This window comes from Kryptolebias marmoratus, linkage group LG11, assembly GCF_001649575.2.
Source record: "Kryptolebias marmoratus isolate JLee-2015 linkage group LG11, ASM164957v2, whole genome shotgun sequence".
NCBI lineage: Eukaryota > Metazoa > Chordata > Actinopteri > Cyprinodontiformes > Rivulidae > Kryptolebias > Kryptolebias marmoratus.
The window spans coordinates 12,476,717-12,497,899 of NC_051440.1; the positions used below are offsets into that span (position 1 = coordinate 12,476,717).

At 41.2% G+C, this 21,183-nt stretch overlaps 1 protein-coding gene across 6 annotated transcripts; it reads right to left on the minus strand.

The window, feature by feature from the left end:
• Positions 1 to 386: 386 nt before the first annotated feature.
• Positions 387 to 18,602, minus strand: ano5a (anoctamin 5a). Of its 6 annotated transcripts, none has more exons than XM_017405769.3 (23): positions 18,549 to 18,602; positions 17,931 to 18,293; positions 14,258 to 14,319; positions 13,656 to 13,787; positions 13,340 to 13,381; positions 9,586 to 9,693; positions 8,395 to 8,466; positions 7,993 to 8,280; positions 7,730 to 7,849; positions 7,427 to 7,542; positions 7,202 to 7,336; positions 7,010 to 7,115; positions 6,813 to 6,873; positions 6,375 to 6,526; positions 5,626 to 5,700; positions 4,533 to 4,761; positions 4,245 to 4,423; positions 4,037 to 4,134; positions 3,498 to 3,628; positions 3,029 to 3,234; positions 2,735 to 2,934; positions 2,125 to 2,230; positions 387 to 1,518 (listed from the first exon to the last, which is right to left on the minus strand). In XM_017405769.3, exons 2-23 carry the CDS (start codon positions 17,998 to 18,000, stop codon positions 1,291 to 1,293), a joined length of 2,916 nt encoding a protein of 971 aa, XP_017261258.1. In that variant the 5' UTR covers positions 18,001 to 18,293; positions 18,549 to 18,602; the 3' UTR covers positions 387 to 1,290. The 6 variants fall into 6 exon arrangements, with proteins under 6 accessions (XP_017261258.1, XP_017261257.1, XP_017261259.1 ...); XM_017405768.3 differs by lacking the exon at positions 5,626 to 5,700 and adding an exon at positions 6,060 to 6,140; XM_017405770.3 differs by lacking the exons at positions 5,626 to 5,700; positions 13,340 to 13,381 and adding an exon at positions 6,060 to 6,140.
• Between the last annotated feature and the right edge of the window lie 2,581 nt (positions 18,603 to 21,183).

Consider the following 21,183-nt stretch of genomic DNA (forward strand, 5'->3'; position numbering starts at 1 on the left):
TGAAAAAGAGGTAATATGAAAAAAATAGTAATAGAAAAAGAATATATTAAGGCATCGGAGGGCATTAGTTCAGCTAAGGCAAACTGGAACAGTGAGATGAAACAGATTCATATCTTAGAATCATAATCATTCAGTATCTCTACATCGTATTAATATCCTTCATAAACCTTTCACAAGTTACTACACAAACAATACAAGTCATGTGAAAAATCCTTCATATAATTTCCAAACAAAAACTACTTCCTGCTAAAACATAAATATAAAGCATCCGCTCCTACGACCCTTGTCCCATTTACCTGAAGAGTTCCCATCGCACTCTGCTGCTTCGATAAACACTGTAAATATAGCGCCATCGCGTCATTTAGCCGTTCATCTTTTTTTTTTTGCGATTGTTTAAGTGCTTTGTGCAAAAAAAAAAAAAAAATCAAAACAAAAATGGGTGCCTCTGATTCTCTACGAAGACACAGCTGAGGGAACCAGGAGCACTGGAGCTGCTGAGGGTGACGGCTGACGAGCAAACACGGCTCGGTTCGATGTGCCGGGAAAAAAAAAAAAACATGAGAACCGTAGGAAAGGGAACCCTCCGCCTCTCGTCTCCAGGTAAACAGTCAACACGCGCCAGCTGCTGCTGAACAACTGGCTACAGCAGGACGAGACCTGTCCCTACTCACAGTCAACACAAAGGGCACAGATTGCTCTTCATTAAATAAAAAAAAAAAGAGCTACTTCACATGTCAGGTCATGGTCTGAAGAAACCGATGAATTGACGAATGAGCTCAAAGCAGATAAACAGATCAAAGCACAGATTTGTTGCTGCAGCTGTAAAAAAATAACAAAGTCAAACGTGAACTGAACCTTTGAGAAGATGCACATAAAGTACAAAAAAAGTGTGATTTATTAAGGCATTCAGTCTTTGGTTACTCTTAGTGGCACTTAAAATAAATAGTTTTATATTAAAAAAAGGGTGAGTTATTTCTTTTAGACACAGTGAATAAGATTTCCTCTTTACTTGCAGCAAAGTTTGATTGCCTTCAAGTTGATTATTACAACAACACAGAGACTGACGAGTCCTAAATATGAGACAGACGTCGAAATTCAAGTGTCTCAAAGTGTCAGCATGCATAGACACATGGTCCTTCAGCCTTCCCACGGTCAGCACATAAATGGAAGTGGGATGGCTTTAGAGTGAGTAAAGCTGTTTATTAAAAGTGGCCTGTGGGTTTGTATTCAACAAACAACCCAGCCAATTCAGCATCAGGAAATCTGCATCACCGTGTCTGACTCACTGAGCTAAATGTCTGGCAGCATCTCGTGTTGGGGCAGAATCGGATAGATGCCCGGTGGGCAGGTACACTCGTAGTTGCTGCGTTCTTGGAGTTGCTCTCTCAGCTTCCTGACTTCGTAGTCGTGGAGTTCCTTCTGGACCAGGTAGCGCTCCCTCTTTATTCGCGCCCTCACATCAGAGGGGACGTCAGGGATCAGCCAGGCCACAAAGTACTTGACCAGAAAAACAACATGCTGTGGGAGAAGAAAAGCCACGCCTGATTAAACTGTAGCCATTTTCACACAGGCATTACGAGCGCTGAATACATCTTCTAAACATTATCCACAAGGGCTGCATCTGAGAGCACAGGTGTGTGAATCTGCTGACAGTTTGCTACAATATCCTGGTAATGTTGAACTGAAGCAGTGTGAAAATAATGAAGGTCACATCATCTTTAAATGGAAGAAAACTGAGGCCACAGCACACTTTTTAACATCATGTCTTGCATGTTGTGCACAAGCACCACCTACTGTCTTCATCAAATATTGCATTTCTTATACGTAGAAAGCATATGACAGTATATTGTTATGGCATTTATGAGTGAAACAACAATGTCTGACACAGTTCTCCAGAGTCTTTCTATAGATCCTATGAAGTAAAGGCTAATGTCAGTGAAAATAAGGAGATGAAGTACAGTACTGGTCAACAGAGCAGTGGTGTCCAAACTTTAAGCTGGTGATTCTCATATGGAAATTCAAGAGAACAAATGTTTTGTTTTTGTCCTTTATCAACTGCTACACACAGGGAGTTTGCGAGGCTGAGTTCAGATGATGGAAAAGACAACTTTGGGATGTTTTTACCTCCATAATAATGATGAAAGCCAGCTTGGCAGCCAAAATATGCCAAAACTGCATCGTGTGGGAGTACTGCTTCTCATGCCCAGGGGGGTAACGGTAATCGCGATATCTACAAGGAAAGAGCAGATGGGTAAGAAGTCATGGCCGGGTTTATCCAGAATCATATATGTGGATGTTGTGATTTATAATTCAGGACTGTTAACGGTCATGTTGAATCGTGGAAAGATGAAATTAAAGCCTATTGGAAATGACACGAGAGGTTTCTGTAAGGATTTCCACACGGAAGAGCAGACAGCTAATGAGCTAATGCAACGTGCTGCATTAAGGTGAATTAGGCTCCGCGCACACACACACACGCACACAGGAGCTTTGAATATGGTCTCATTAAACTGATGCTGAGATTTCATAAAGATGCTCTAATTGAACAGCACTTAAACTATGGTAACATCTGCTCCACCAAACTAGCTTCAATAAAACACTGCATTTATTGTACCACATCAGCTGCTTAATCAGCTATTATATGATATAATCTGAAAGGCATCTTCTGCTGCAGTTACAGTGACAAAGAAGGGAAAAGACGATCTGTACTCTGAGTCATTTTTCCCACTCTCACCTGCAGGTCGTGATGGAGTCGTTAAACCAGGGAGGATTCTCCCCGTTCTCAGGGCTGTTCTTCGCAGGGATCTCAGAGATGTTAAACACAGACAGGCTGTTGTTTATGTAGCCTTTCATGTTCATCTCCCCGTCTGGCTGGTAGGCATACATGTACACTAACCGAGGGATCATATCAGAGGTGAAGGCTACAATGAACGCCTACAAGCAAGAAAAACAAGAACCGTTATAGCTGGGTTCGTAAAACCAACCTAATCTCGCTGAAACTAAATTCTGAGCCAAGGTCGGCTCTCACATTTGTGACGACGGAAAACACAGCTATCCCGTTGAGGATTTCCTGCCAGGCTCCGATGCAGTGGGCCTTGGCTGCCACGGGACGTCTGAACTGAGTGGTGAGCTTCCAGGCGTCCACTCTGACTTCGATGACGTTGTTGATGAGAGCCAGGAGGGGTGCCAAGGGGAAGGAGGCCACAAAGAGTGTGATGAAACCAAACTGGATCACTGGGACACAGAGGAGAGAGATGACGGTGGTGAGAGAACACAAGCAAACAGCACCATCTACAGGATATAATCTGTCATAAATCAGTCTGTGAATGCAACATTTCCAGCCGATTTTGGCTCTGCTTTTGGTCTAAATCTAGTCACTAAATGCTAAAATCCATGTAGTATTGATAGTTTGGACTTTAAAATGAGTTACCTAAAAAAATTCAGACTTTAATTGCCTTTTTTGTGACTAGTAAGTTGACTCTGTACCAGATTCTTACCCATTTCCAGGTACTCGTAGAAGAGGCCCAGCTGCCCAAAGCTCTGCAGGTCGTGGTCCTGCTCCCAGCGGCTGTACAGACTCTCTGGGTGGTTTCGTGCCTTCCTGCTGCCCCACCAGTTCATCAGCCACCTGGACGACGCAAGAGGGCGACAGAACGTTCAGGAAGCTTTTCACAACAATACTGAATGCTGAGTTAAACTGGAAACAACCATAGCTTTATTAACGCAGCTTCTGTTTATTTTTAATGTGCCTTTGCAGAGTCTATTTTTCTCAAAGGTTCTGATGCACTCACTTTGTGTTGAATTTGATTCTTAAACATGTTTATTATATTTCAACAATGAACCCTTTTCTTGAGGACCCAAAGTCAAATGACTATTCTTTAATATTTTATTAGATTCTAGGAAATTAGTTCCGCAGTAATAAGTCTATTTTTGGAGGCTGGAAGATGAAAGGTTTTGAACCCCTGCTTCAAAATGTGCTAAACTACAACATGTCTACTCACCGCAAAGAAACATAATTGGATGTTTCTGTACTCACGGCAGCAGAGCTTCCTGGATGTTGCCCCACACCTGTTTTCCAGTCATCACGATCACCAGCTGGGTTGTTAGCTCAATCAGACAGCCACCGGGGTCACACTGAGCACACACAGGCAGAGAAAAACAAGAAGAAACAAAGAAAGAAACATTAACTAAAATATAGGCTGAAGCTGAATCCCAGATCTTTTGCTCCATCGTGCACGCGGTACCTCTTCATTCCTCAGTTTGCTCCACTTGCCAAACATGTAAGCGTAATCTCCAGGATAGCCGACAAACTTGCCCTTAAAAAACGCCACGTAGAAGCAGGAAGAGTAGTAGTTGACAAACTGGAAGAGGAACATCTTCACTGTCAGTTTGTTCTCATACTCCAGGTGGGTCTTTGGGATTTCTGTCAAACAGGACGTAAAAAAAAAAAAAAAGATTTTAAATATACTTTCACGTGGCTACATTTTCAAGAAGTGTCACTTTCGGATCCGGTGTCATGCCGTGGCGCTCACCCATATCGGTGATCCAAATAGCAACTCTCTCATACAAGAGGTTGAGGATCATGATGATGACAAAGTTTATGCAGGAGGCTGTGACTGAGGTGGCCAACTGAGGTGTGATGTAGGGGCCGACCACCTCCAGGTTGTTGGTGGGGCTGTCCTTCATGATGCTAGCGAAGGCTGCGTACACCGCCAAGCGGTACGCGATGACCCCGATGATGCAGGCAATGATCAACAAAATCTTCAGTACAGGAAAAAAAAAAAAACTATGACAACATGAACAACAACAACAAGGAAAAGAAACAAGCGAAAACACCAAATCAGCTGCAAAAGTGCAGGCAAAAAAATCTGTGCACAAGACAAGGTTAATGTTTTCATTCAGCATGAATATTAGTAGTAAGTGAGAAAAAAGAAATTTATTACAGAGATGTTATAGTTTCCATCTATATGAAAAAACTAATGAGATTTGGATCAGTTTGATAACTCACATCTCTTAATAGATGTTGACCAGTTGCAGTTTTCAAAAAAAACGATGCTTCAGAAATGAGTGCAGATCATTTATGAAGCTATTTTGTTTGGTTTTGGACCGTACCTAAAACAGTTTAATATTCATACAAATCTGATCGATTTTGAAACAAAAGCTTGTAATTTAATGATTTAATGTCAAGGCCTGATGCAGATCAGTACACATTCGTACTTGTGCTAGAGTTCATTAAAGACTTGCTATGATGAACGTTACAAGTCTGAATTTATCCATAGTTTCTGTCTAAGAAACACATACACAGACCAAATCTAATTATTTTTCTTAAAATGGTAAAAATCAACCAAATTAATGTAGCTGATTGACCAATTGGCCTACCTCTATTTCTAAGAATGCCTCACTGCTAGTATTTAGACTAATTAACAAGCATTACCATTGGTTTATTGAAGTATTATGATGTGATCACAGCTGTCAGTTTTTTTAAATTATCCCCATTAGGTTTTGTTTTACGCATACAAGCCCTGGTTGAATTGATGAGGAAGACCGTTGAGAACAGGTGGAGAGAGAAGATGGGAGATGGAAGCACTTTAAACAAATCAAGTGTACCAAAGATAAAATTCTCACCCACAACAGGACGGTTGCTCCAGACAGACATGTGCGTGCACACTTGCTTGTTAGGGGTAAGTAAGGCTCCATTTCCTAAATCAGAGGCAAGCAAAAGCAGCGACATAATGGTCAGCCATCCTTAGAGACATCCTGAAAAGAGAACTCTAGAAGGCCAAGTTCCTCAAGTTAAATCTGCAGGCAGAACCACTTTTTCCAATCAGATCTCATTTGTCTTTCATTTGTGGTCTTCTAATGAACACAAGGTTTGACAAAAAAAAAAAAAGAAAAAACTTCTCACAAGATAGATTGGCTAACAGATGAACGTTGAACTCAGCAAAAGGAAACTTGTGCCTCTTGAGTCTTTCCAGAAATGTCTGTCATCTACCAAAACTACACCACAACAAAACCTCGTCCTCACCAAACTGTCAGTCCGCGTCGTGCGCCACCCTTACCCAGAAGATCACCGGGGCCCAGCACAGAAAAACCTTCCCCACTACATCTGTAACAGTTCTGGCAAGTGCCCACTCTTGTTTCTAAAGATGGGCGGGATGTGATGATGGATGGTTGCAACAATCTGTTTCTGTTCATTTTACAAGTCTGATACTGTTGTTACTTCAGTTCTACCAGATAAACTAAACACCCTTCATTCAAACAACTAATTCATACTGTAATCAAGTCTTATCATTGAGTAATTCCTGTAAAAGTTAAATGGACTAAAAGAACAGTATCTCACAGTAAATTAGGATGTTTCATTAGTACACAGACACCTTAGTGATGGGGTCCTCCTTCTGGACGTGACACTTGATTTCATACTCTGGCCGAAGCTGCAGCTGCTGCTGCTCCTCCTCAAAGTCGAACAGATCCCACTCGTACTCGAGGCGGGCCTGTCGCCTCTTCCAGAACTCCAGAAACAGTGTCACTGCAGAGACATTCGATCCGTCACACAACATGAGAAAAATAACGACCTTAACTAGCTGTACAGAATGAGCGCTCCGATTATGCCTGGAAAAGGCTGTTACTGATGTTCTCCTTTGTTACTATTCAAGACATCTTCAAGACTCTAATAATGAGTAAATCACTTGTTTTCTTTTAGAGGAAGCCATTTCTTCAAGTGGCAAATAACAGTTCATTTAAGTGACAATCAAATCCACTAGGTGGCACACTGTGTTTAACAGAAAACAATGAGAGCAGATATGTTTACTCACCCCAAATTCCCATGAAAATGGCAAAAAACACCGTTGCCACGTTGTCAAATAGGTGGGATTGCTGGAAGATAAGCACAATTAAGACATAATAAGTGAATGAAAAAAAAACCTGATTTGTTAATATTTATTTGGAACCATTCTTTAAATGACATGTTTTGTGGGAAGAACATGAGTCACAGTGAGCACAAATTACTCACCCACGACGAGTTGCACGTTGTGTTGAGTTTCCAGAAGCCACACTTCTTGTCACAAAGTGGACACATGACGATATTCCCTCCAATCCGCTCGCTACATATTTCTTTACTATTGAAAAGAAAAACAAAAAAGGGATGTCGATAATTATAAATAATGCAAAAATAAAAGTATCTGAAAACATCTAGAAAACTAACCTCCACTCGTTGTCGTCGTAGGTGAGGAATCCGTAAATGAAACAAATTGTTCCCACGACTGCGGCGAACAACAGCATCTCAGTGTAGAAGCCGAGCCAAGCAAAATAAATGCCAATCTTCTCCCCATAATACTTTCTGTTGAGGACAGAAGACGCATGTGCTTTTATTCCTGATGCCGGCCTGATGTGCTTCTCTGAACAGCAGCTCTCAGCTCTGTGGATTTACCTGACCAGGTCGAGGGGCTGCTCCTTGAAAAAACAGAGGAACTGCGCCCAGTGTTTGTACAGAGTGTATCTCTCACTTTTGCTGTTCTCATCTTTTGATTTTGTCCAGTATCTCGACTGAAAGCACGCAGAAAACTCAATTTATTATCACATTTATTGATTGTATCCATCCTTACTATTCAACAATAAAAGCTGCTTTCGGCAGGATGCAACTGCTAAAGAGAAGTGAGTAAAAACTCCACTGGAGACCCTATTCCTTTTTTTTAATGCAAGAAATAAAACAGGTTAACTAAAAGAAGCTCACATCATGGAGAGGGAAGGCAGCAGTGTAGGTGCCGTTATTCAGCAACCTCTTGATTCCCTTCTTTTCCACATCTCCACATTCCTTCCTGGTGTACGAGCAGCGGGACAGGAGATAGTAGACCTGGTCAGACATTAAAAAAAAAAAAAAGGCCACTGCATTTACAACGGTTTCCATTAATGACCCCAAAGTTCTTGTAAGCATTCTGAAAATGTTGCAGCTTTCGAATACTGAAGGTCACAAAGAAGGCGAAGAAGGATGCTTACTATCCTGTTGCGAGTCGAGGGAGGGAAGAACGTGTCTTTGTTGTCGATAAGGAAGAATTCAGACTTATCCTTGTTGAAGGGAGCGGTGAAATAATCGGGCTCGGGGTGCATGATGTCCTTAGGCAGACGGAAAGGCGTGGACAGCCAGTTCATGGGGATCGAACTGCTGTCGCCTTGTGTGTCGGAGACCTTGAACGGAACCTTGATCTTCAGCACGTTTGCGTAAGTGGCCAAAATTTCCCACGGAGCATGGATCTTGACAAAGTAGGTCTTTCCGTCCTCTGACTCCTGGAAACAAACAGGACGCACAGGTTACTGAAACTAAAATATTACTTGGCAGTAAAAGCTGAACTTGAGGTTACATATTTAGACATAAGCATTTCAGTGATAAGTGACTCTTACAGATTTTTCTTCTAATTCCAGCTCCAGGCCAAATTCCTTTAAGTTGAATTCATACACCTCCCTCTTCTCCTTCTGAAGAAGAAAATTTAAGAGGAATATTTAAATGTTGTGAAAGGTACACACACACATATATATATATATATAAATCACCTGCTGATAGAAAATTAAACAAATGAAAACCAACAATCCAGCTCATTAAAGATCTCTGTTAGAAAATAAAAAATGTTTAGAATTTACATTTTATTTTACAGCTGAACAAACCAATAAGATATGGGCAAATGTGACACGAATCTGTACGTAAAATGAAGATGGCCTCATGGTCAGTGCTGTGAATACAAACAATTGTTTTTATGATAAATTATAGTGTGAAGCGTGGCTAAATCAGACTCATTCAGCAGATTTCTTTGTAACACTCACAGCAGTAGAAACAGGTTGTGAGAATGAGTTGTGATAACAGTGATATTTTAAAAGCTACCACGTGGCGCTTTGTTTTCATACTTTCAGAAACATACACTGAAAGAACTCTTTTTGTGTTTTAGCAGTGAAAAAAAAGAGCTCAAATGAGGAGTTGACGCCTCCCCGTTAGAGCTCAGATTTAGGGCAATATTTTGCAATGCATCTGGATGAAGCACAGGAAGTGACCTCCCGCTCGCCTTTCCTCCCTTAGTGGAAAAAATTAACGCTGTTCCTGCCTGGACCAGAGGGTTTTCTGTTGACTCACTGGCTGAAAATGTGGGCAAAATGTGAGTCGTCCTTCAGGCCTAGGAATGATGACACTTTGGTGGTGAAGGCTAACAGCTCAGTACTGTCAGCACTCTGAGAAAATACTTGCACACAATAAGACATGAAGTGTAGAAACACGACAGAATATTTTTTTCTGAATAAAAATCTGGACAGGAAATCTTTGTCTTCTTGGAAGCTAGCTTTAGAAAAAAAAGTTTAGCAGATTTTATCAGCGCTGTGGTATTTAGAGCATGATCCAGGAAAACAAGTGAAGGTTTCCTGTAAGGAGGTCTTACTGCAGATGAGGAAATAACCAAAGCCTTCCTTTTGTGTGACGTGCTACCTTCTCAGGATAATCCAATCAGTCTAATATGAATAATACTGTTTTGTGTGCTGATAGAAATAACAAAAAACATACAGTAGTGACAAAACGTCACAGACATGCACCAAAAATATTTTATTTCTTACCTGTTTTTTATCGCCGTCTTTATCGTCGACATAAGACAGGACGTAATCAATTCTGCGCACTCCATCTCGGAAGAACACAGAGTCTTTGCTCTGTTGTTGTTTGTCTATCTGAAATGAGATAACACAGAGAGGCAACCACTTAATCACACATACGTGACGGCACAGTTTTAGCACGTCTTTAGCTGAACTCGCAGCGCAGGAGCACAGAGTTAAACTGCGTCCAGTGTTTCACGCCTCCAGGTCACTTCACACTTCGTTACTCATCTACATCTAAGATGCTGATTAATGTCTTTTCACTCCAAACGCAAACGGCATGCTTACAGAGGGAATCACTGACGTCTAAGATGCTTTTTGCTCACGCTCCCTTATAATGACTTACAGGAAAAGACTTTTTTTCTGCTGCCTGTCCCTCAGGATGAATTTCAGTAAACTGATAATTCACAAGCCTCCAATTGAACTGGACCTTTAGACTGTGACTTTTTTGTCAATTCTCGATTTCATATTGGCTGAGACCATGAGTGCTGTGGTAGCAGAAATTCCAATAAAGTGAGTCTGCTATGCTAATCCTGAAGAGGCTACTGGACGGATAAAAACATGCACCACACAGGAATGCAGTCAGAGAGGACAAGGCTTCTGTCTGTGCTGCTTCAGCTGTTCACAGAGCTAAAAATAGCTGCATACATTGCACCTTCATACACTTCACTACAGCTGGTTTCAACACATACGAGGAGAAAGCCATCAAAATCACCACATCTCACTCAGTCGTTGTTCTGACAGAGTTTGCTCCGTCCATCAGCCCACTGCTGTGCAGAAAGGGTGGAAAGGAAGTGCACTTTACCTCCATGGCCCACTTGTTTTATGATTGAGATGCATTAGCATCTGCTAAACCGCCTTACTCCGGGGACCAGAGTCCAGCCCTGAAGGCTGCACAACCTGTCTCACTCTCACTCCACTGCAGCTCAGTCGACGTCCCAGGACAGCCCATCCCTTGCTTGGTCATTCTACTTTTTACTGACGAGGAAGGTTTAAAGAAGTAGCATCCTAGAAATGACATCAGCACGAGGGCAGGAGAGCTGCTGCCAGCTAGCTGATCTAATAAGGGCACAGCATCAGAGACGGGAGGGAGTTATAGCTCTGCACTGTGCAAACAGTCTCTCAAACATGCTGCGTCACGTTTCACATAATTATTAAATCTGCTAGCCCAGCCTGGCCCAGAGTTCCGTGAATTCATTATTCAGTTCGAATGTACTGATGTACACCCCATCGGTGTCCGTTTGCACACAATACAAGTATTGTTCTGTTCCATAAACGTGGAACATGGAGCGCCCGTTTCACATAGGCTTTCATTGCTGTCCAGAAAATAAATGCAAAATTTGTTCTAGTTTGCATAGAGATATAGTCTAGGGAGGACAGTAAACTCAAAGAGTAAATATAGCCATTATTATATAGCATCAAATTAAAGATGGAGAAACTCTGCCTGACACACGCACAGGCACAACACTTTAGAGCGAAACCTATGGCGTGACAGACCACAATGGGTAAATGTGTGGGCGTTGTATTTGTTTGGTGGAAATGTTAACATGTTGGTGGAACAGACTTGAAACCAGTCTGAGGTCTCTTTATTAAAATGTTTCAGCTTCAATATCAATCCCGCCTGTTGTTCTGTCATGAGATTGATGATGAACCCGTTACAATTTTTGAAAATATCATCTACAGAAATCCAAACTATACATAAAAAAACTCTCAGAAAGTAATCACTGGATGTACATCAACAACTGATTAAACCACCGCAGCTAAGCCAGCTTAGAAACCACTGAAATGGCTTCAACTCAGCCAGTTTTACAGTTGCTGAGCTAAAATTTGGTGTGGTAGTAGCTGAGAGTCATCCTCAACTTACACTTCAATTTAACCTTTTGCACAACATCTGTTCCTAAAACTATGGCAATAACTATTGGAGTCAGCTCTCTCTGTTGGCAAAATTTTCATAAATCACCAGATAGTGTATTATGAAAATGTTTTAAAAATAATCATTGGGTTTACAACTACAACAGGAGGAGTGATATGTAGACCAGAAGAAAGCTCAAAGTCGCTCTTCTGTTGGTGACACTGAATATTCACTTAGTGTTACAATAGTCTGATAAGAGTAAATAACAGAAAATAAAAGTAACAGATATATTATGAGTGATCTTTCTGTTTTGACGGGACAATCTGAAGACATTGAGAGGTAATGATGAAAAATGCAAGTAAAAAAAAAACTTTTAAAGCTACAGCATGTCTACACTCCCCGTTCATGTTGCTGCACCAACCTAAAGCTGCAGACGTGCACAGGACCTGTCGACAATTTTTTTGGTTCTCTAATCCAAAATTATGCACACATTTTTAACCACCGGTCTGCATTACCTCCCGGACCACATTTGGACCGTGCTGACCCTGACAGGGTCGGTTGCTTTCCTTAACTTGGATGCAGCTGCAGGAACTCTCTAATTTGCCGTAATTACAGATCAGCTGTATGGAATCGGTGCATCTGCCCGTCCATCTGCGTGTTCGGTGAAACTGCAACTTCGCTTCTGTACGTTCACCGACCGCCAAACTACCGGGTGTTTCGACAGCAACTTTAAAGCAAGGTGTATCTTGAGCTGACTTCTAATTTAGGGATAGGAGAAATTAGAAGCCAGTTTTGTGCTTCAAATTTCACCTTGAGTAATGTCACACACATGTGTAGATCTAATATAATTACAGCGTACTTCTCCAGCAGCAGTTTATATTTAAGTAAAGCTTCCCTTTTTTTTTTTTTTAATAGTAAGCGGATATGGTTATATTATTATTGCATATAATAAATACTTACCATCTGAAAACGTGACCTAAACTGTAAATATTTGGTAGCTCTTTTTATATGGATCTGTAAATTTGAATAAAAATGGCATTTGGTTTAATGTCAGAGTCGAGCATACATTTAAATGACCCTGCTGAAAAAAAATATAAGCATTAATAAACCAAGGCTTGTTCCCACGAACTATACTGAAATTATTTTAAAAAATTTTAAAAACACAACAAAGCATTTGCAGAAGTTCCTTTCTAAAACGTCTTGAAAGGATTATACACTTAGTTAAATCGTAGCCTTTGATTAAAGGGAGACCAATTACCAGAGAAGCTTTTAACCTGAATAGTGTGCTGTTAAAAATTGAGGCTTTTCATTAAAATGGGTACTTTCTATTCTAACTAAACCACATTCAAGAGGACTAGAAAACGCTTCTAGTGCATATGTTTAGCTGCAGACCATTGTCATTCTGTCATGAGCACAGGGCGGTGCCTTGATTACACTATATGCACTGTACTTAGAATAGAAATAGACTTAACAGCACACACACAAATGTGTGTGACTCTGCATGTTTATGTAAAGGTGTTAGGCTTCTAATTATCCTGTAACACCGTCGCTTTCTCCGCAGTGAAGCGAACAATTATTACAGGTGAGAAAAACAAGCAAATCAAAAAAGGCATTTTCCATTTTCAGTGAACATCAGAGCTTGTTTCCATTGCTCTTAGGAAAAAGAAAAAAACAACAACATGCTTTCTACAAGCCAGCATCAGCTCTCTGGCAAGAAGTATGTATTGATTTCCATGATGTCCAAGCTTCATTCTCTGAATAACTAATGCTGGCAGCGAAACTCAACACTGAGAGGATGAAAGCCCGGCAGCCAAACAGATATATGCACAAAGCAGCACGACAACACAAGGCTGTTTTACCATGCCATACCCTGGAACGATACTTCAGGAATATCGCCCGTTTTCTTGAAAACTGTGGAGGAACCGAGTGGACAGTGAGAAAGACACGAACACCAGAAGATTTTCCAAAACATGCCATTAAAACTGCAGCAGTGACGCCATATAGAGGTGAATGAATGAGTCGGCAGGTCACGTTAAAAAAAAAAAAAAAAACACTTCAGAAGAGACCAGATGGGATCACAGACACGTTGTAGTCCGTTTTAGATGCTTCTGCTCCGAGCTTGCGTCAAAGAAACCCCCACACTGACACAACAGCATGCATCTGCAGCTCTGGACTGATATCTTACCCCAGACAGAGCATTGATTCGCTCTGAGGGTTGAGATCTGCACTGAATACCGTCACTGAGGTCGGACGAGGCCAGGGAGGCCAGGCTGGCGTTGAGAGACTCACAGGTCTCCACACACACATCAAGAGGAGACTTTAGTGTGAAAGGAGGAAAATATACGAGCATTAGAACCACATCTAATTCTCCAGGGTCGCTGTTGTCAACAAAACTAATGCCGTTATATGTTGCTCCTTCAGACGCAAAAAGCAGCCCGTCTGTTTTAATGGGAGGGATACACAAAATGGAAAAGAGAAGGAAGGAAATCTAAAGAAAGCTCCTCACATTAGTAAACAATAACACTCTGCAGCCATGAAAGAAGACAGATGGAGGTTAAGATACAGTACTGTTAAATTCAAAGCAAAATATAAATTTGATTTCAGATATTTAAACCATTTGCATAAATTCCAATTAAATTTGATGTACTCTGTAGACAAAAATATCAACACTCAGCCCAATATCAAAGTTGTGAAGACTTGTTGTATAGTATAAAAGCGAGCTGCTTTGTGGAAGTGTCATGATAACGGTGATGATTGAGTGCAGCTTTGTGGTGAGCTGGTGCTTACCGCAGACGGTCCTTGGGATCCTGTGCTTGATGAGGCATGTTGTTCATAGCCATTCATATCATCTGCAAGACATTAAGATTAAAAAAACACAACACCACTCAGTTAGTGACAGAATGATTTACGAAACCAACGCTTTAAAAAAAAAATGCCACCAAACAGGCAATTTGGTGGCAGTGAAGTTTCAGGCACACGAACAGCTGCTTGAGTGGAGCAGCGACGAGCCGCCAGCCAGTGTTGTGGTCTATATTTGTACAGCATGTTGTGGCAGCGGTCCCTCAGGGCAGACCGGGTGACTCAACCAGACCCTTCTGACAGAAAACACACAGCCATGTTGCTGCGATTACAAGTGTGACTCCAGGAAACAAGAATAAGAAGCCGGGTTAACCCCCCCCTAAATGTGATTAAATATAGACGTAACTGTTGTGACGAAGCTACAATCAAGTTATAGTTTCACTCTCTGCCTACAGCCTTCCAGATGCCAGTTTAACTTTTACGGGTAGGTTCTGAAAAAAAGCTTTGCATAAACAAATGGGAGATGCAGATGGAAGTCAAACAAACATAGCAGGTACCAATACTGCTGAACAAAAATAAAAAGGCTTCAGCCTCCGTGTCTGTGTTTTCAAACTAAGCTTTAACAGTCCTAATTGACGGTCTCCGAGGTTATATTTAGTCTGGACTCGGCACAGAAAACACGCATACCCAGAGCTGAAAAGAGCACACAAACATTTTGACCTAAAACTAAAAGAGTAACATTTGTTTTAAATGCTGCATGGTTCCAAAACTTTTGAACTAAAACGGAGCACGGCATGTGATGCAGCTTTGATTTTGCCGTACGGGCTTACTGGTTGTTGGAATATAACCTTATGTTTCACTCTGTGAATCTAACAGGAATATGTAAAACGGGCTGTCGCGGTTGTCATTTGCTTATGTGACATGTTTACGCTACATTGAAGTTGAAGCAAGCTGAAAGAGTTAGAAGGGGGGGAGGGCACTGAGCTTGTAATGCGCTGCAGCTAAACTTTGTGCATCAGTGAAGTTAGCGGGAGGTTTTGTGTGGACTTCTGTTTACCTTTTAATTTGCTGTAACCAGTAGCGGATTTAGACCGTAAACTGTATGTATATTACAGACCAAGTGTCCCTGCCTTCTCTCAGGACCCGGTCGTATTTTTGGAACCAGAGTCCGTGCACTGGAGATGCGGGGCTTTAAGTCCCGCCCACTCTCCCGCACACAATCGTGGCGTCGCACGAGCTTTGTTTCCAGCAGGAAATAACAAGTTATAGCTAAACCTGTTAGAACAACGAATATTTTAGCTTACAGCTGCAAGGTGAGAACTATGTGAGTCAACAAAATCAGCACCTGAATAAAAAAATCCGAGGTGTAGCTTTTCATTTTACCAAGGACAATGTTCCATTTGCTTACATGAAGGAGGCAGGACTTAAAACTTGTACACTTGGACTGGAGCCAGCCAACCAGGGACACTGGTCCAGGTTCAGCTCCAACTTCCAGTTGGAGGTCTAGATTTACACAGTATATAGTTTAGGTACAAGTCCAGAGAGGCACTGGTTGGCCCCTTTATAGTCATAGTCTTTACATTTACTAGTTGTGCCCCTTTAAACATTTTTACAACTACACTGACGTTTTGCTCTTGTACCCTGTGGAAAATAAGACAATACAGAAAAAAAACGATCTAAGATTAAAGTAAAAAAACTACTATTTCCAATGCAAATGAACTGGAAGACAGAGCGAGCCCTAAGGAGAATCCAATCAGTTGAACACTCACTATTTTACGATCCAATGGAGTTATCACAAAAAGGGAAATATCTCATATCAGCAGGAAGCATACAGGGACCTTCCTTTTCTTTATTTCACCCCTACTTGGATAGATTCTAATCTGCTGCTGGTTTTGACCCTCCAAATGGACAAACAGAGCCTAGTAATCTAAGTGCTGGATATAATCATGTAGTGCTGTTCACATGTACAGCCACAAGGACAAGTATCTTATCTTATTTACCAACTATCATTCCCTAAACAATCATAACTACACAATGTACTTTACTTCAGACGCTGACAAAACCACGGAGCCATGCTTTTATGCTCAACATTAACAATATTCTAATACGACATCTTGATATTTTTAGTTTTAAGAGACACAATCGTGTCTTTGATTTGAATGAACTTAACTCAACAGAGCCTGAGGAGGACTTTCAAACAGCTGGGCATACTTTGTCACAATTTGGCGCCTTACTGGATGCATTACAAGCCAGTCAGCTGTGTCAAGAGATTTCCCCCCCAACTAAAAAAGCATCACAGAAAGGGCTTTGTTCAAGAGTGAGCAGCTGATCGTTGTGGGTATGCTACAACATGTTCTCGCTCTTTTTTTCAATATATTCACAGCAAAACCCATCGAAAATCTAAGAAAGCGACTGTGACGTGAATCTGTATTTGTCAAAATGTAGTCATTTAAAAACCCAGCTGCAAAAAAGAAAGCCAGAAAATGCTGAATCTGAAAACAGCGCAAAGAAATAAAAAGCTGATTTGGCCGAGCTAATTCCCTAATCTCACTGTTTTCTATAGATTTACAGAAGCCGAAATCCACAGGGGTGTTGTCTACAACTACTACTTTGCGAGAAAACGTTTAAAGAGTTTCAATTTCTTTTATGCTGGGCTGGTCTGATTTCCCAAAGCAGGAAGCTTTGTGGTCACAGTTCGCGAGCTGCAAGTTTCAGGTCCACACATACGCCAACGAAGCCTCCTGACGTAATGCTGGGATAACTTAAAGAAAGCGTGATCACCAATTAAAACACAAGCAATAGTATGCTTCAGGGTGCCCACAAAGAGACTTTTATGTTATAATAAATAACCATTTTGTGTTATTGTGGTTTAAGTGAAAAACATGGCCTCCGCTGCCATCTCAAAACACTACAAACGCAAGAGAGAAGAGTACATTTCCTTATCTTGCACGAATCCCTCAGACTTTAAGGTCTCTGACGGACAACAGCACTGTACAAAGCTCCTAATGCAGCAGATGAAACTCTACCCTTTATATCCTGATTCATACTCTCAGCAGCTACAGAGCATCCGGGCCGAGTCACCTCTGGTTCAGCACATTTCGTGGCCATAAATGGCCAAAGCACAGCCCGCCTTGTGAGCGTTTGTTTAAAATCCCTGTTCAGACAGCAAGCAGAGAGAGATTTGATGGGGGGGGGGGCTTTCTTGTGGTGGACAAAGTGACTGCCTGTAGGTGACGGAGTGTTTCCAGCAGGCGGGCCAGCTGCCTGTAAATCACTGCTTCCATGGGGAGAAAAAAAGGACAAAACTATGAGCTGGTTAAGGTGGCAACAAACAGACGGGCTATGTTTAAAAATGGTACTCATGGCTCAAATATGTAGTCAGTGTGAAGATGATCCAGCCAAGTAAACATCATGACATCCAAAAGTGATTAAAATGTCCTTTTCAACCTATTAGTTGTGTTTTAGGCTGAATGACTCATGTATAATTTTAATAGCAGCACTAAAACAGTACTATTTGGTGAGTTTGTGTTTGTAAACTTACTTCAGAGGGGAGGAATAGAACCTCGGTGAGGAAATCATCAAGCTGAGTGCCATGAGTTTATTTTAAATCTAATTTCCCTCATGATGGAAAAAAAAAAGATGACTCTTGTCTGTTACTCACCGCTGAAAGAGTCCGTCGGGCTCATCTCTATAAGGCTGTCCACTCCCGTTTTCCCCGATAGTCGGTGCATTTTGTTATTAACCCCGCGTCCAAACACCTCAGGAAATATCTAGATCCCGCGCCGGGGAAATTGTGGTTCGTGCTCCCGGGGGTTAGTCTTGTCCGAACCGCTTTCGTCCCTCCCCAGGCGGCGGCAGCAGCAGCAGCAGTAGCAGCTAGCCAAGTGTCCGAGCGCGCCCCGCTTCCAGCCGCCGACTGACCGGCCGCTCCCCGCCGCTGCGCCTCCTCCTCAGCCCGCAGGGAGATGGACGTCCGAGGGGAGGGTCTCCACGCCACAGGCCAATAGTCTGACGCTTTGCTTCGCTGGGGGCCGAATAAAACACACGCAGGCAGCCCCGGGAAACATTAGGAACTAAAATTAAACTTTCATGAGCTGGGAAGCGCACAGAAAGAAGCTCGTATTTGTAAAGTTCGATTTTTTAGCCTAGTTTACTTTTCTGCCAACTACATGTAAAAACGAATAGTAATAGTAAAAAAACAAAACAAAAAAACAAACAAACAGCTAATTCAGGTGGTTTTCTTGGAAGTAAACTCGAGCTAACTTCTTGGAAAGCTTACCCAAGCTGACTCAGTCGTTGCCATGACAACCGGAGGACCACAGAGCAGCAGAGCCTGCAGATGGGTGAAATTATTGTTTTACTCTGGTTCCCTTCTTTTAGTTTGTTTGTTTCCAAACCTACATTAACATTTAAAACCGAGAGGTTAAAAAAAAAATAAATATTGGTGAGAATGTAAAATATAGGAGGATTCTCCATCATCAAGGACATGGTAAATCCCAAAAACAAAGAAACAAACAAACAAACAAACATGTAGTAGCTTCTCATCAGAAGATCTTTAACAGTTCAGTCTTTGCTTGCCTGTAAATAGTAATAAAAAAGCTATGTAAATACATAGAATATTAAGATTACTTTGCACAAACAAATAGCAGAAGCAGCAGCTAGCTGTAGCACTTCCAGTGGAGCACTTCTGACAGAAATATCATAATATGTCTGCTAGACGAAGCATGTATTATGAAACTTATGGTAAAAATGTTTCTAAATTTGCTTTTTTGATGAATCCCCTATTAAAACCCTTTAGATTGGTGCTGTTTCAAGACATCAGCAATCCACTTTGGGCTTGGTCCTGCTCAGACAAGCCCAAAGTGGATTGCTGATGTCTTAGTTCATCAATTTGATCATAAATGAACTCTATTTCTCCAAACTGAAGAAGTTCAAAGAGCCATCTACAACAGGTAAGATAAGTAGTTGTTCATAACCTTTCCACAACACCCACATCAAAAGCCATAAACTATCACTTGAAGAGAGACTTTCTGTTAGGTTATTTAGTTGATTGGACCTAAAATGCAGACTAACACAAGGAGCTCAAAAATAAGCAAATTTATAAATAAAAATGTTTTTAAAAAGGCTGACGTGGCAGCAAAACTCACAACAAAAAGACTTACACAGAGGACCACAAGGAGAGGACCTGACTGTGATATACAACCAACAATGAAAAAAAAAAGACCAGAGATTAAAAATAAAGGCTGAGGATGAGAAAGTGGAAACAGGTGAGTGATTACAAACTAGAGGCAGGTGCAGATGGGAGTGGCAGGCTGAAACATGCCACAGGTTGTTGTAATTATTGTGGACAAATAGAAACAGTACAGCATATATTTTTAGAATGTAATAAGTATGTTCATGAAGGAGAGGTGTTAATTAGAAATTTGAATAAGAATAAAGATAAGTTAGTTATTAGGGAATTGATTCAAAGATCAGCTGGGGATATAGTTTTTAGTAGCATTTTTAGTTTTTTTTTAAGAAGAACAGGTATTTTGGGAAGAACATAATAAGTATAATAATCTGATCCATACTCCAATCTGGAAGATGGTGGTAATGCACCTGAAGTTGTTTGCCAACTGCCATAAAAAACAGAAGAAGAAGAAGAAGAAGAAGAGTGGCAGGCTGACAAAGAAGCTCACTGAGGTGCAGATGACTGAGGGCAGGTGACTAATGACACAGAGGACACAGCTGCTCTACAGTCCTGGCTGTTTGATGGATTTGTTGATGTCCTCAACTGCTGAGAGGTGGCAGGTAGCTCCGTTCAGCTCCTGGACTCTTCTATATGAAGCCGTGCTGCTGGAATGGATGCAGGAGGAGGTTTGATGTTGTCCTGCTGAAATATGCAAGGACTTCCCTGAAGATTGTCTGGTTGGGAGCACGTGTTGTTCTAAAACCTGTATATACTAATGACACTAATGCACCTCCATACCATCAGAGAGGCAGGTTTTTGAACTCTTTAACATGGAGGATGTGGCGTCTAAAGTTTACAATAGAATTAAAAATGTTGATTCATCTGATCATAGAACAGTAAACTGTGTTTACAGACAGTGATCTGAAGTGTTCCTGAGTCCATGCAGTGATGTCCTGAACAGAATCAGACCTGTTTTTAATGCAGCGGCTCCTTAGGACATCCAATATTGACCTTTGACCTTGTCCTTTGAGCTCAGAGATTTCTACAGATTCTTAAAATCTTTTGATGATATTATCAACTGTGGATTAGGAGACAATCGAAATGTCCCCAATTTTCCACTGAGATTGCTCCACTGTATTTAGACAGACTCATGCAGACTGGTGAACCTCTTCCCGTCTTTACTTCTGAGAGATTCAGCTTCTCTAAAAATGCTCTTTTTATTTTAAGTCCTCTTACTGACCTGTTGCCAATTTACCTAATTAGTTGCAAAAAGCTCCTCCATCTGTTTCTTATTCCTATCACAGACTAAAACAGCCTTTTGTTGCGCCTGTCCCAACTTCTTTGAGATATGTTCCTGCCAAGAAAATCAAAATTATCTTATTTTTTCCTAAAAACTGATAGTTTCTTAGTTTGAACATATGATGGTTACTATGTTCCACTGTGAATAAAATTTGGGTTTATGAGATTTTCATATAATTGCAACCTCTTGTAATTGGGGTTGTATTTTCTCTTCTGGTCAGACATGTTGACAAAGATTTATTTTCCATACGGACTATCTTGACTGTTGATTCTGTTTGAATAATTGTTGAAGGTTTTATTTGTAATATTTAGGAATGGATTGAGTGCACAGCTCATATTGGGGTGTGGTGGTGCTGTCTCCTCTCCTTTTCTCAGGACTCAGTCCAGTTCTGTTGACATTAGAACATCGAGTTTACCCTTAAAAACAAACAAATGTATGAAAAAA